The 13,411-nt window shown below is 40.7% G+C and overlaps 1 protein-coding gene across 1 annotated transcript in view; it reads right to left on the bottom strand.

The window, feature by feature from the left end:
- The window catches only part of AKAP13 (A-kinase anchoring protein 13), a 234,237-nt gene that overhangs the window by 151,499 nt on the left and 69,327 nt on the right, over nt 1-13,411 (bottom strand). Inside the window, exon 4 of the mRNA XM_018567558.1 lies at nt 3,087-3,231. Within this exon, the coding sequence (XP_018423060.1) occupies nt 3,087-3,231 (145 nt within the window). The remainder of the gene's footprint in view (nt 1-3,086; nt 3,232-13,411) is intronic.

Below are 13,411 nucleotides of genomic sequence, written 5' to 3'. Positions count from 1 at the left end.
AGTGTCATTTAAAATTGTCTAAAGTGCACTTACCATGCAAAGTACACTATTGCACCATTAAGCAAATGCAAGCACCTTTTTTGGCAGTTAAATTTTTTTATGACTGATGTGTAAACGGATAGCTGTACTTTTGTGCATTCTTTAATAAATCTTCTTACACTCATCTGTCCACACTCTTGCCAGGTCCACACTGTGCTGCTCATTGTAAAGTTCTCAGCGGTGGCTGAGTGGCTCTCCGTGGTCCACCACTGAAATTTTTCCCGGGCTGTCATTTCCTTTTTTTGCACATGCACTGAAATCAAGTACCATTCATTTGCATCTCAACAGCCTACATAGGAATGAAATGGGGTATTTCCATGCATGCACAGAAGTGAGGGACCAGCAGGGAGACTTTGCGAGCCGCACATCATGGATCAGGCAGTAGTGTGAGAAGGGAAGTATAAAACTTTGTGGGGAGCAGAGGTAAATTACATTTCCAAAAGACACAACTCGCCAAAGATGAAAAAAACATCACTCTTGGACATGTAAGTCTATGTATTATTGATCTGCTGGACCATTCTTTCTAATGTGTCTACTGAATAGGCATGGAGAGGGGTCAAATCTAGATCAAAACCGTGGCTTTCATGTTCTTGTAGAAGGAGATGACCAGCTTCCACTCCTGAGCATTAATCTGGCATGCAAAGAGCCTTTATATGGCACGATAAAGTTCATGACATCGCAAGTCATGCCAATACATGGGAAGCGCTTTCAAAATTCTCTGCTAGCTGAAGTAGATTAGAAAGACATCTTATTGGTTCTCTTTATGCCCGTAAAAATCTCCAAAATCAATAACCCTTATTATAATCATTACACTATACATTGATGTGCTATATAACCATGTAAAATACAAGACGCATACATACATTTGCTCAAATTGATCTTGTAGCCTAGAAAATTTATCAGAAATAAGGAACTTGCCATGATTTCACAGAGCTAAAACGTCACACAACTGCAGTGTGGTAACACAAATTATGGTAGTGTGCGTTGTGCTAAAGCAGCCCATTTGCCTCATCAAGAGATTTTTTTTGTAATGCAGTACAGCATAATGCAGGATAATACAATACCATATGTCTGTTGGGAAGCTTGGTTGGGGTACCATCAAGAATAAATAGCACCACACTGTACCAACATGTTCCCACAGTGCAAAATTGTGAACTCATCCTAAATAAAATCTTTTAAGAAAAAAAAAAAGGCTTTACTGAACAGTTTAGTCTTTTTGAAAAAATGTTCCCCTCTCTTCTAAGCATTACATTTCAGATTCCTGGGCTAGGGCATGAGGCAAAATCTGCAAAGACAAACTATCTCTCTTCCACTGAATATCTTTTAAAGGAGAAAAAATAATAGAAAAAGGTAAAATCTTTGAACATATTTAATACATGACATAGGATTTCCAAAGCACTTAGGGTTAGTTAAACATAGCACAAGTACTTTTCTTTCAGGCATGCTGTCTTTCAAAAACAGCCAACAGACAAGAGATTAAACACTGCTCTGACTCATTCACTTGTGTAAATTTAATTTTGACTTTGTGAAAAGGACACTTCTTACATTTGTATGCCCAAATTCATCAGTCTCATCCAAAAGGCTGATGCAACCTACAGAGGCACACCACAGCCGTCACCAGTAATCCAATGTATGTAAAAAAAAGTTTATTCCCAATGAATGGGAAGTAAATACAGTTGTACCACGGTTCGCGAACGTAATTCGTTCCACGATTCTGGTCGCGAACCGAATCAAACTGATCAGACCTCGATCTCGACTAGAGGAAACTATGACCATGTGTCAGAGCAGGGAAGATGGCTGCGGTTGTGTTCATCACCCGATGCAGAGTTCGTGAACGGAAGCAAAATTTTGCCGAACTGAATTGTTCGCGAGCAGAAGAGTTCGTGAATTGAGGTACCACTGTATACAAATAAATATGAAAAAAAAGGAGAGCTTTACCTGCTGCGTCTCTGTGAAAATATAAAGTATCCAGATGCAGCATTTGCAAAATGTGTTTTGTCAAGAATATTTCAGAAAATGTTCTTGACCATAATAATAATAAAAAAATTAAAAAAAAAGCTAGGTACAAAACATACGCCTGTCTTTAATTGCAACATTTGTGTGTACTAGACCTAAAATAGAAGTGCATTTTGTATACGGTAAACATGGTATAAGAAAGGAAAGCGGTAAAAAGACAGGATGCTGCTAAGAATACAAAATCTACAGGGATTTCATAGACGAACATAACTTATTTTTAGTATTGCGAGAAAGAACAATGCCATCCCACTAAAGCTGCCTTCTATTATCATCATGCTGAGGCACAAAAATGGCTAATTAATAATGTACAGACGGATGAGAATATGCTGAGCTGATTAAAAATGAATGGATGGTGTTTGATGTCTTTTTAATTGCCTAAAATTATCCACACAGACCAAAATCTTAACATTAAAAGGAGAACTATGAGGTGAGTGCTTTTCACTCACCACATAGTTCTAGCCGACCTGTGACAATGAGACTGTCACAGGTCGGCTCTGTAGATCGGGAGGTGAGCGAACACATACCGGGTTCGCTCACCTCTCGATCCTGTCACGGCTCTCTGCCGTGACAGGGGGAGGGGCTGGATTCCCCTCTCCCCGCTCCGATCTGCCAGCGCTGACTGGCGGAACGGACGGGGGAGGGGGCGGGAACAGCTGGCTCTGCCTCTAGATAGGCAGAGCCAGCTGTCACTCACGCAGCTGGGCGGATCCCATCGTCTAAGTCGGGATCCGCTCCGGCGTCTCAGTATACCGTGAGCTGTAGCTCGCGGTATACGGAGCATAGGGTAACGGGAGGACGCTAGTTTGTGTCCTCCAATTACCCTGAGAACTATGGGGAAAACACTGACCCCATAGTTCTCCTTTAAGCTAAAGCCCTAAACTTTACCTTTCCCCCTCCTAATGCTGAAATAATGACAGCTCCCAAAATCCCCGTTATCGGACGCTGGCTGGTCCTGGTAAAAACTCAACTGCCGGAGGGCCGCAGATCACCCATGTTTGGTAGATAAAACAAAACCAATGTAAAATGCTCACCTGGTGCAACTGTCTGTAGTGTTGCCGAGTTGACTCTGCGAGTACTTGCTACATGTCTCTGTTTGGAACCAGTAAAGAGCAGGTAAAATACATCAGCTTTCCGCTTACTCCGTTTACTGAGATTTACGGTAAGGACACATTCACCCTGAAAAAAAACACAATAGCCTAGTTAGAAATTATGTCACCCCTCGGAATGGAAGCAATACCATGTGAATTCCAATGCTGACACCATACTTGTGTCCCCTGAATGACCATTGGAGTTGGTGTCCCCATTCAAGGCCACTGCAATTGATTGCTATGCAACGAACATATTATGCAGGTCTTCCCAGTGAACACTTTACCATGAACACCAAAAGAATATTACACTTCAGTGTAGCACTACCAGAAAGAACTGTGGCCGTGTGGATTAGGTATGGTAAAATTAGTTCATGTGCCATTCATTGTGGATCCACCGCAACACAAGTGTACAGTAGAGTTTAATGGAGAGCACTACAGCGCATATAACGGGTGGCTGTGGTGCAATGCGTTTATAAGAGTCATGTACGTTTTTTCATCTGTTGTGGTGCATTGGAGGCCCATTCACAAAGAATGGGGTGCCTTAGCTCATTGCATGTTAGCCTTTGCCACAACACGCATTAACATGTGTGCATTAACACGCAGCAAAGGGCCGTTTCAGTATGAATGGCCAATATATGTTTTTAGACTTTGGGTGAAAGTATCAATCTTGCTATAGCCAAACACCAATGGCTGCAATGCTGCAGGGTATGTGGACTGTGCTAAAATGAAAAATATCCCCAAGAATCAGAAAAACAGTAGACCATGGGCTGTTTGACATGCTAAAAAGGACACTAGACTTTTTTCATTTCATGATAGGTCTGAAAGAAAACTTCTTGCATCTGAAGTTTTTTTTTTTTTTTTTTAAATCATTACAGCCAGGTTTTTAAAAATCAATGGCACTTGAATTGGCCAAAATGCTTAATCCTTATATGGTGCCAGAATTTGTAAAGGGAAAAAAAAAAAAGTCAACCTATTTAATGTTAAAAAGTTGGAAGGGGAGAAAAACACTTGTATAAATATACTTTATATAAACACTTATAAAAAACACTTACAAAAATATTTTGTTTATTGAAATCGACCATGTACTTCCACCAAGGAAACTAAATTATATTTGTAATGTGTAACAGAAACTCAATTTTGATGTAACGTTCACATTTTCATCATTATATTTCACATACAGAACTGTAGGTCCTCCCTTCAAAAAGCATTATTAAAGCACAATCACTGTCAGGAATTAAAGCTAATCTATATGAGCAAATAAGGCTGCCACTATGTACACAATATACACTGCCTGGCCCAATAAAAAAAAAAGTCACCTCCTGGATTTAGATCAGTGTTATGATCTGGGGTTGCTTCAGTTGATAAGGTTCAGCAATGTTATGTGCCCAAAAACTGAGGTCAGCTGCTGCCTGAATATAAGGAATGACCAGGTTTTCCCATCAATGGATTTTTCTTCCCTGATGGCACAGACATATTCCAAGATGACAATGTCAGGATTCATCGGGCTCAAATTGTGAACGAGTGGTTCAGGGAGCATGAGTGATCATGTTCTCACATGGATCGGCCACCACAGAGTCCAGACCTTAACCCCATTGAGAATATTTGGGATGTGCTGGAGAAGACCTTACGCAGTGGTCTGACTCTCCCATCATCCCTACAAGATCTTGAACATTTATTGCAACTCTAGACGGAAGTAAATGTTATGACATTACATAAGCTTATCGAAATGACGCCACGGCGCATGTGTGCAGTAATCAAGGCTAAAGGCAGTCCAACAAAATATTAGAGTGTGTGAATTTGTTTTGGCCAGACAGTGTATATATAGTGTTATTTTTTTTAAAAAAAAGCTTAACACACATGAATACATTGGCATTAAACTAATGACATGCACAACTATAACTTGACAAAACATAGATTACCGTTAAATGAACACTAGTTTGTAAACTCTGATGGAATAAGGTCCCTTTAAGACAGGTGGTCCAAACAGAGCAGAACAGAGTTCGGTTTTGGCAGACCTGATTGTGATGGATTGTGAGTAATCTGATGTAAACGGACACATGTCCATCCAACTCCCCATAGGCCTAACATTGGTCCGGTAAGTTCAGGTTTTTTTCCACGAAAGTAAGATGGAGGCAAAAAGTGGATGGACACAGTTCAACAGGGTATCTGTGCACGGAACCCCTGCAGATCAGAACTGACAGTGCCCATGTGCCTCTCCTTTGAAAGGGTTGAGTGAATAATAAACCGTAGGAAGCTCGGAGGGGCACAAGGCAAAGTAAGTACCTTGACATGCAATAAGTAGATGTGGTGATGAACCATATGCTAAACAAAAAAAATCTTGAAGCCGGTAGGTAGGATATGCTTCCATTTGGAAAATTTGTTTGGGTATGGAGAGCAGAGCAACATTTCATTTCTAAAAGTGGCAAAGCCAAATCCTGACTTTAGAAGAGATTATGTAGCACAATAGACTGGATAGGTTCCATTCAGCATTCATTCAATACCTTTTAAAAATAACTCCATGTCAATAACTGTCAACATTGTGCTCAATGCGGATCACATAAATAACGCTCTGGCTGCTTAATTCATTTATATTCTGCCTGTCTTAGGTCTGCACAGCATGCACCTCAGCTCATAACAGAGGTAAACTGTTACAGCGTTTAACTAAGGTTTCCCATAGATATAAACAGAAGATGGTTAAATGCCCTTCTGGGCAGCAAACCTCCCAGGTGCTGCAGTGTTCTCTGTAAGCTTTTAAGTTAGTCTCTGCTTACTTAAAGGAAGAGTCCAATATTTTTGGCATTGGAGCCTCCAAAGCATTGTAGCAGCAATCAACGGATCATTGGTGCAATGCATAGAATCCTGCAGACTATTCATCCCAGCCTGTGTCTGTGCAAGGCATGGACTTTCAATTAGACTTCAGGGTGGGAGGAAGTATCAATTAACAATTGCAGAGATGTCACTGTACTCCATTAAGAACTAAGAGTCCATCTGCTGCGGCCGTGTCAGACATGCCTTGTAGTCTCTCCATTCACAGATCTTATGCAAGGATCTGTCAACGGAAGATGCAACAGGTGGAGCCACGCACCGTTGTACCGATTTCAAAAGATGCCTGGATGCTGCAGGGAGAACAACCCTAGGATTTAGGCAAGAGTGGAGGTGGCTTGGGGGGCGGGGTTGTGTGACCATGTTTCCGAATATGGGTGCAACAAAAAAGATGGTTGGAAAGATGGAGTTACTCTTTAACATAGAGAGAGGGACGGTAGGAAGAGATGGGCATTGCAGGCAGAAGTTGCTGGTGCTGCACATCTTGAGGGAGGGCACAATAGAGATGCATCAACATCAGGGAAGCCCCAATCCATATATTGTGATCTGTGTCTCTACTGGTAAGACATCACCTGACTTCCTGTGTCATCACAACAGGAAATTACTGAACTTTTTTGTATTTATTGGGGTCTGTCTGTAGGGGAAATGTGAGATTCTCGGTCAGGTTTCTACTACTGTCTGTGTCATTAAGATTCTACTAAACTTCCGGTATGGTCAACAGGAAAAGAAATTAAGGCAATTTCTCCAATGGGTACAAAGACAGCCAATTAATTAACAGAGGTTCTAACCCTTTCAAACTCTTTGCATAAACAAGTTGAGGTTGGCATAGCAAAAATGTGGGAGGGGCAAAAAAAAAAAGAAAAGGAAAAAGAATAGGCTTCATCAAGAAAAATGTCAACAGAAACAATTAATTACAAAGCTACAGTAATATCTGTTCTGCTAACCACCCTCCTTCATACCCAGCCCTGATCTAGCTTCCTCAACTTTCCTGGGATACACAATATAAAGTTGATTTCAGAGATTCCAGATTTTTGTTGTATACATCTGACTTACCCTCCACAATACATATGAGCTTCTCATTAATCCCGTCTTTGCTTAGTCTTGAGCGTCCACCCATAATTTTACACGTGAATAAACAGAGTTCATTGAAGCACATGATATCAGCTGCCTGTGCAGAGCATGGAGAACACACGGAGGAGCACCGTAGAAATCCAACATTCTTTTTCAATGCCGAGTGGTTTGTTAAGATTACGGCATAAAGGATTACAGTTTATATCTTGCTTCAATAGCCATTATAGCAGTGATAGTAGTGTCTGCTGCAGAGCACATGCTGGATGGCTGTATATTTTTACACACACTTCTCTAATCCCTGACAACCATCTGGTATCTTTCAGTGAGCTCTTTTGTGAACATCTAGTCAACACGGCAGGCAGCGTAGATGAAAACTATTCAATGGAAAATGTTGACACCCTCAACAAGAAGTTCCTACCCCTCTGACATAAGGAACATACCTAAAAACCAGATCATGCTTAAATATTAGTCAAGTCAGAGAACAGCCTGTGGCTATTTTTTAATTTACAAAAAAAAAAAACAGTTGCAGTGGAAAAATATAAACAGCTGGCATGTTAAATTGCAGAGAGGATGATAGCCTGCCAAAAACATGCACCCTGTGGTCAAAGACTGCCATGCAACATCATGTAACTATTCCATTTGTTAACATCTCCGCAGTGCTACTGACATAAAGGCAAGTAGCCGTCACCCAGGGACAATGAGCTGAAGTGTAAAAATGAGTATCATACATGACAAAAGGTACCTGCGACTTCCCAAGAAATGTAAATTCCAATACAATGGGCTGAAAACACACAAAGCAGGCACTGATTAATCTTCTTTATAATAAATCTACCCTGCCGTTTAGTCAGTGTGGTTCATTGGCAGACCACATCCCTTCTGGATAGTGTCAGCTATTTATATATTTCCGAATGACTTCACCTTTGCCGATATCAGCACCGGTTTTAAGTACTTGAGATCAGGAGGCAATGAACTGGGTCAAGCGTACAAGGGAAGGTCAAAGTCAATATGTGCAGTTCGGAGGTGCAGTGTTCCCCTTGTTGACTGATAACCACCAAGTTGGTGCTGACCAGACAACTCAGTTAGACCTATTTTTATGCCTGAAGATGAGTGGCAGAGACGATTGCCGGGGAGTCTATGACACAATGCAGACCAAAGCACTGCCGTTCGAAAATGTTAGGCTTACCAGCAACAGGCAAGTATTATAAAAAGGAAGTGTATCATTCTCCATATATTTTCTTTATGTATCACATTCAACACTTAACGTATGAAAATATTCAGGGTTTTTTAGTCACTTACATATGAAATTGTGCTATTAATAAGGCAGCAGGTGGCAAGTGCAGGTCTGGCACTGCTGTGTTTCAGAAGGCTGGTTTACTGAGCCAAGTAACAGGATCTCAGGTAATATACAGAGCTTAAAGTAATATTAAACTCCTAAACTTGTTTCAGTAATGAATCCAGATCAAACAAATGCACATAGCCCAGCACAATATTCCTTAAAATTTTTGCCCAAGCACCTGAAGTCATCATGTTTCTAAACAGCTCCAACTCTCTCAGCTCAGCTGCTTTTAACTTCCTGTTGCATACAAGATCACAGGGGACAGAGCAGTCTCCCGCAGCTGTTCATCTACTAACTTGGAGAAGGGAGGAAGGGGAGCAAGGAAGTGTCTTGCCTTGTTGTGCCTGTGTGTTTGTGTGTTTGTGGAGACACACACAAGGGTGGCTCCATAGGACTTCGCAAGGGAAAGGAGCCACCCGAAAACAGGATATCAGGACCAGTGCTCAGGGGACCAGCTGATTTTGCAAAAAAAACCTTTAAACATCAAAGAGCAGTATGCACTAAATGATTTAATGAGCATTTGAAACAACCCCTATTCTCCAATAAGGGAAAGTGCCATCTAGAACTTCAATCTATAACAGTCATGAGGTTGATTTACTAAAGGCAAATAGGATGTTGACTTTGTAGGATAATTTCCCTTAGCTTAGTGAATGTAGCAAAAATTGACTTTGCAAATAATACCCAATTACGTACAAGTGAAAAAAAAATGTTTTTGCTTGCACATGGTTGGATGATAGCAGTCACCAGAGCTTCACCTCATTCACTAAGCTAAGGTAAATGGTCTTGCAAAGTGAACAGCCTATTTCTCTGAGCAAATCAACCACAATGAGTACAGAGCCATATCTAGAGCTGTGTATTCCCATCAGACATCCTAGCATGCACTGCACACACTCATGCATGGAAGCAAATAAAATGTTTATTTGTAAAAAAAAAAAATTAGGAATTTCAAACAAATGAGAAAAAAATTCATACAAAGTATCAGTTTATAAAAGTGCTCTTTAATAATTGTCTATTATCACATGCCTTGAGGATGTTAAATAAATTAAATGTTCATGAGTATATCATGTAGTGTGACCATTTACGCCCAATGGGTGTGCTTTATTTCCTCCTGAAAACTATAAAGGAAATGCTATTTCACCATAACATAGCAAAGACTTTGTATTGGATAAAAAAAGGCAATGAACTCCAAGTCTCAATTCACACCATGGCATTCCACAACCAAGAGGACAGACCTATATAGGAGACATACAAGATTGGACAAATTTGTTTGAACCTTACATGAAAAAAAAAAAAGAGCCCGCCATTTTCTAAGAAAGAACTTGAAACTAGCAAAAGTAATTGGCATCCATCATTGCGCATTCCATATTTAATAAAGTTATGCCTTTGCTTTTTAATTTGTTTCAACCACCGCTTTATGTATTTGCACATACTTTCCTGAGGCTCATCTGTACATATAGTATGACAACCTACTGACTTGATAATTCACAGATAGTAACCAACTCGATAAGAAGACTTCTTACAGGGGGAAAAGGCATTCCTATCTTTGCCTTTAACAGGTAGAAAGAGACTCTTAGTCAGTGAGGGATGAAGTCAGAAGTAGAAATGAGAGGCTGGGAGAATCTAGCAGAATACTGTATCAAAGTACAGAAAACAGCAGGGGTGAAATGGAAGGAAGATTCCAAAGTGTGCATAAATTAAGCATAAGCAAGGCTAATCTACCACTAGTAGCTATGAATACAGCATAACACAATGAAATTCAATGAGATGACATTCGGTATAACAAAAATATTAGGAATAACAAAAATGACTACAAAATAATGTAACTAAATGAGAATGGCATGGACAAACATGATGGGGCCCTTAGCCTAACATTTTGTTGCACAACCTCTAGAGACAGACAATCACTGCAAACAAGAGATTTCTGTAATACTCAGTAAGACTTCTGCCATTGTGAACAGGTAGCTTGGCCCACTCTTCTTAAGCAAACTGCTCCAGCTGTCTCAGGTCAGGTTTGAACAGTGCCTTCTTCAGACTACTAATGTAAGCTTTTTCCATGTCTGATAGAATTCAGAACAGGGCTCATGGAAGGCCACTATGGAACAGCCCAAGGTTTTGTTCTTAGCCACTCTAGGGTGCTTCTAGTGGTGTGTTTTGGGTCATTATCCTGTTGGAGGATCCATAGCCTGGATCCTCCAACAGAGCTTTCTGACACTGCAGTATGTGATTGTATTGGACCTGGAGGTTTTGAAATTATATGATGGCAATGATTGTCCAGAATCTCGGATATCAAACTTGAGTTGCCACGTATGTGTGCTTGAGATTGGTTTTAAGGGTCCAAGTTTTAAGGGTGAAGATTGCTCATCTACTATTGTCTACTACTAGTCATTTATCTCATATCCATAGTCCAAACCATTAAAAGGAATGCCTGTAGTTGTTTATATTATTTTTATTGTATTTTGGATAAAAAAAAAAAAAAGAATTACTAAAACCTCTACCTGAGGTTTTAATTCAATAAAAGAAAACCACTCCTGGAAATCATGCTTTATGAGTATTTCCTATATTAAGTGTTTTGCTTTAAAATAATTGCTTATCTATATATTAAAAACACACAAAACTCTTTAAATAGAAAAAAAAACAGCCTTCCCCTCAGTCTTTTACAGTTGTAGAAGCTCCTCTGCTCTGCTGGAATTACTTCCTCCGATTTCACTGCACATTGCGAGTTCCTTACAATGTGTGTTACGACGCTGCAGCAAGTAAGATAGAACCCACCTCAATTCCTGGCTGGAGGACATCCAGCATTCTCTCGCACTTCCCTACCCAATATGACTGTCCCTGGTCTTCAGCTTTTCAATCTTAGAGGCTTAGCATCACATGTGGGTGTTACCTAGGGTGGTCTGCATGGAAATGCAGCATGCCTAGGAATGTCCACTCCTCCAGACTGACATCTACCGACCAAGGCATTATAAATTTGCACAACTTCTCCCAAAAGCCAGCCTACATCATATACTGCCAGCCTTTCCTGCCAACCAGGGTATGTGCCTGCATTGAACAGAGACCCATCATCACCAGGTCTAAAATAAGATATGTAATTAAAACGGAAAGGTTTTGTTTTGTATTTCATTTCATTAGGATGAAAAAAGTCCAAGTAAGCTTAAATATTAGCTAAAGAGCAATTGATTCTTTTTGGCTAAAATGGCAGAATAGGTTTGCCAGAACAAATACAGCTATATTAAAAAGGAGAACTATGGGGTCAGTGTTTTTCCCCATAGTTCTCCTTAGGGTAACGGGAGGACACAAACTAGCGTCCTCCCGTTACCCTAAGCTCAGTATACCGCGAGCTACTGCTCGCGGTATACTGAGACGCCGCAGCTGGAGAAGATCCCGACTCATGGCGGGCAGCCCATTAATGCTGTAGTATTTGAGATACAATCGAAGTATGCCACTTGTCCCATACGGGTACTGGTGATGTTATTTCTATAAGGTAATGCATACCATCTTATTGTATCTTGCATTTATACAATAAAGCTGACATGATAAAAAAAAAAGTACTATGAATGTATGAAGTATGAATCCATTTACTCCTAAACAATAAGGACTGCATAACAATGGAACTAAACCAGGGCACCACACAGCCTGTGGTCTATGGTTTATATCTATACTTTCTGCGGTATGTAGGTTACACACAATGTCACCCTACATAACCAGTCCAGAAAGTAGAAGAATATGGACATTTTTCACTTGTTTTCTCATGATTAACATTGCTAGAATACCAATGTATTCATTTTCTAATATACAGCTGACTAGAACCATTGAACAGATTACCTTGAATGTACAGCATATGTAATAAATGTGAAAGTACTAGAGAGGAGAGGAAGAGACTGTTCAACGACAATGACTGGCTTTCCCACTTACCTAACGAAAGGTTTACCTGTGCCTCTTTCAAGCCTGTTACAAACAGTGGCTTAAATAGCTCTCTACATCTCACACTTAATCCAGAGTCCTATTACAGCGATTATGTAATGGTGACAATGACATCAGTAAGCTTCTGAGGCTCTGCTTTTTCTGGCCCATTCTGTCATACATAGGTCAGAGATTAGGCTGAACTGGACAAAACTGGACAACAGCACCAAGATAATTCATTGAATCAGCTCTCAGCTGCAATAACAATGTAGCAGGAACAATTTAACCAGATTTAACATGCACAAATTATAGGATAGAATGCATGTACATCATTTCAGACAACCCAAGGACACCCGTCCATTAAAAGGAAGAAAAAAAAACACAACTGTGTGTTAACCAGTTAAGCTTCAGATCCAGTTTAAAAGGAGAACTATGAGGGGAGTGCTTTTCACTCACCTCATAGTTCTAGCCGTTCGCTCACCTCTCGATCCTGTCACGGCTCTTTGCCGTGACAGGGGAGGGGCTGGATTCCCCCCTCCCCGCTCCGCCAGCTGGCTCTGCCTCTAGATAGGCAGAGGCAGCTGTCAATCACGCAGCTGGGCGGATCCAGACATAATTGTCGGGATCCGCTTCAGCTGCAGCGTTTCAGTATACCGCGAGCTGTAGCTGGCGGTATACTGAGCTTAGGGTGACGGGAGGACGCTAGTTTGTGTCCTCCCATTACCCTAAGGAGAACTATGGGGAAAAGCCTTAACCCCATAGTTCTCCTTGAACATTTCAGCTATGGACCTATTTAGGCAGATCTCTGTTCGGATTTCAAAACCTAGCAAGCAGGGGAAGGATTTTTATTGCAGAAGAGTAATACTAGGTCTTCTTCTGCTATAACAATTTTTTTTCCTTCCTTCTTGCAAGATGCTTAAGGACATACACTAAGCGTCATATGCGCATTCTAGGCATGGCACAGTGCTGGGATGAATCAACTTCTGAGCATATGGACTGGAGTATCATCATCTTGGCCTAACCGAATAAAATGGCCAAAACCCCCCAAACCTGAAGAAGCCGTCAAGAAGGGAGTTTGTGGACATCACATCACAGGAGGGCAGGTGAGTATTGCTGTGTTTAGTTCCGCTTTAACTTG

The sequence above is a fragment of the Nanorana parkeri genome, unplaced genomic scaffold (genome assembly GCF_000935625.1).
Source record: "Nanorana parkeri isolate BGI_ZX_2015 unplaced genomic scaffold, ASM93562v1 scaffold1062, whole genome shotgun sequence".
In the NCBI taxonomy this organism is placed as follows: Eukaryota; Metazoa; Chordata; class Amphibia; order Anura; family Dicroglossidae; genus Nanorana; species Nanorana parkeri.
This window is presented reverse-complemented; position numbering and strand designations above follow the sequence as displayed.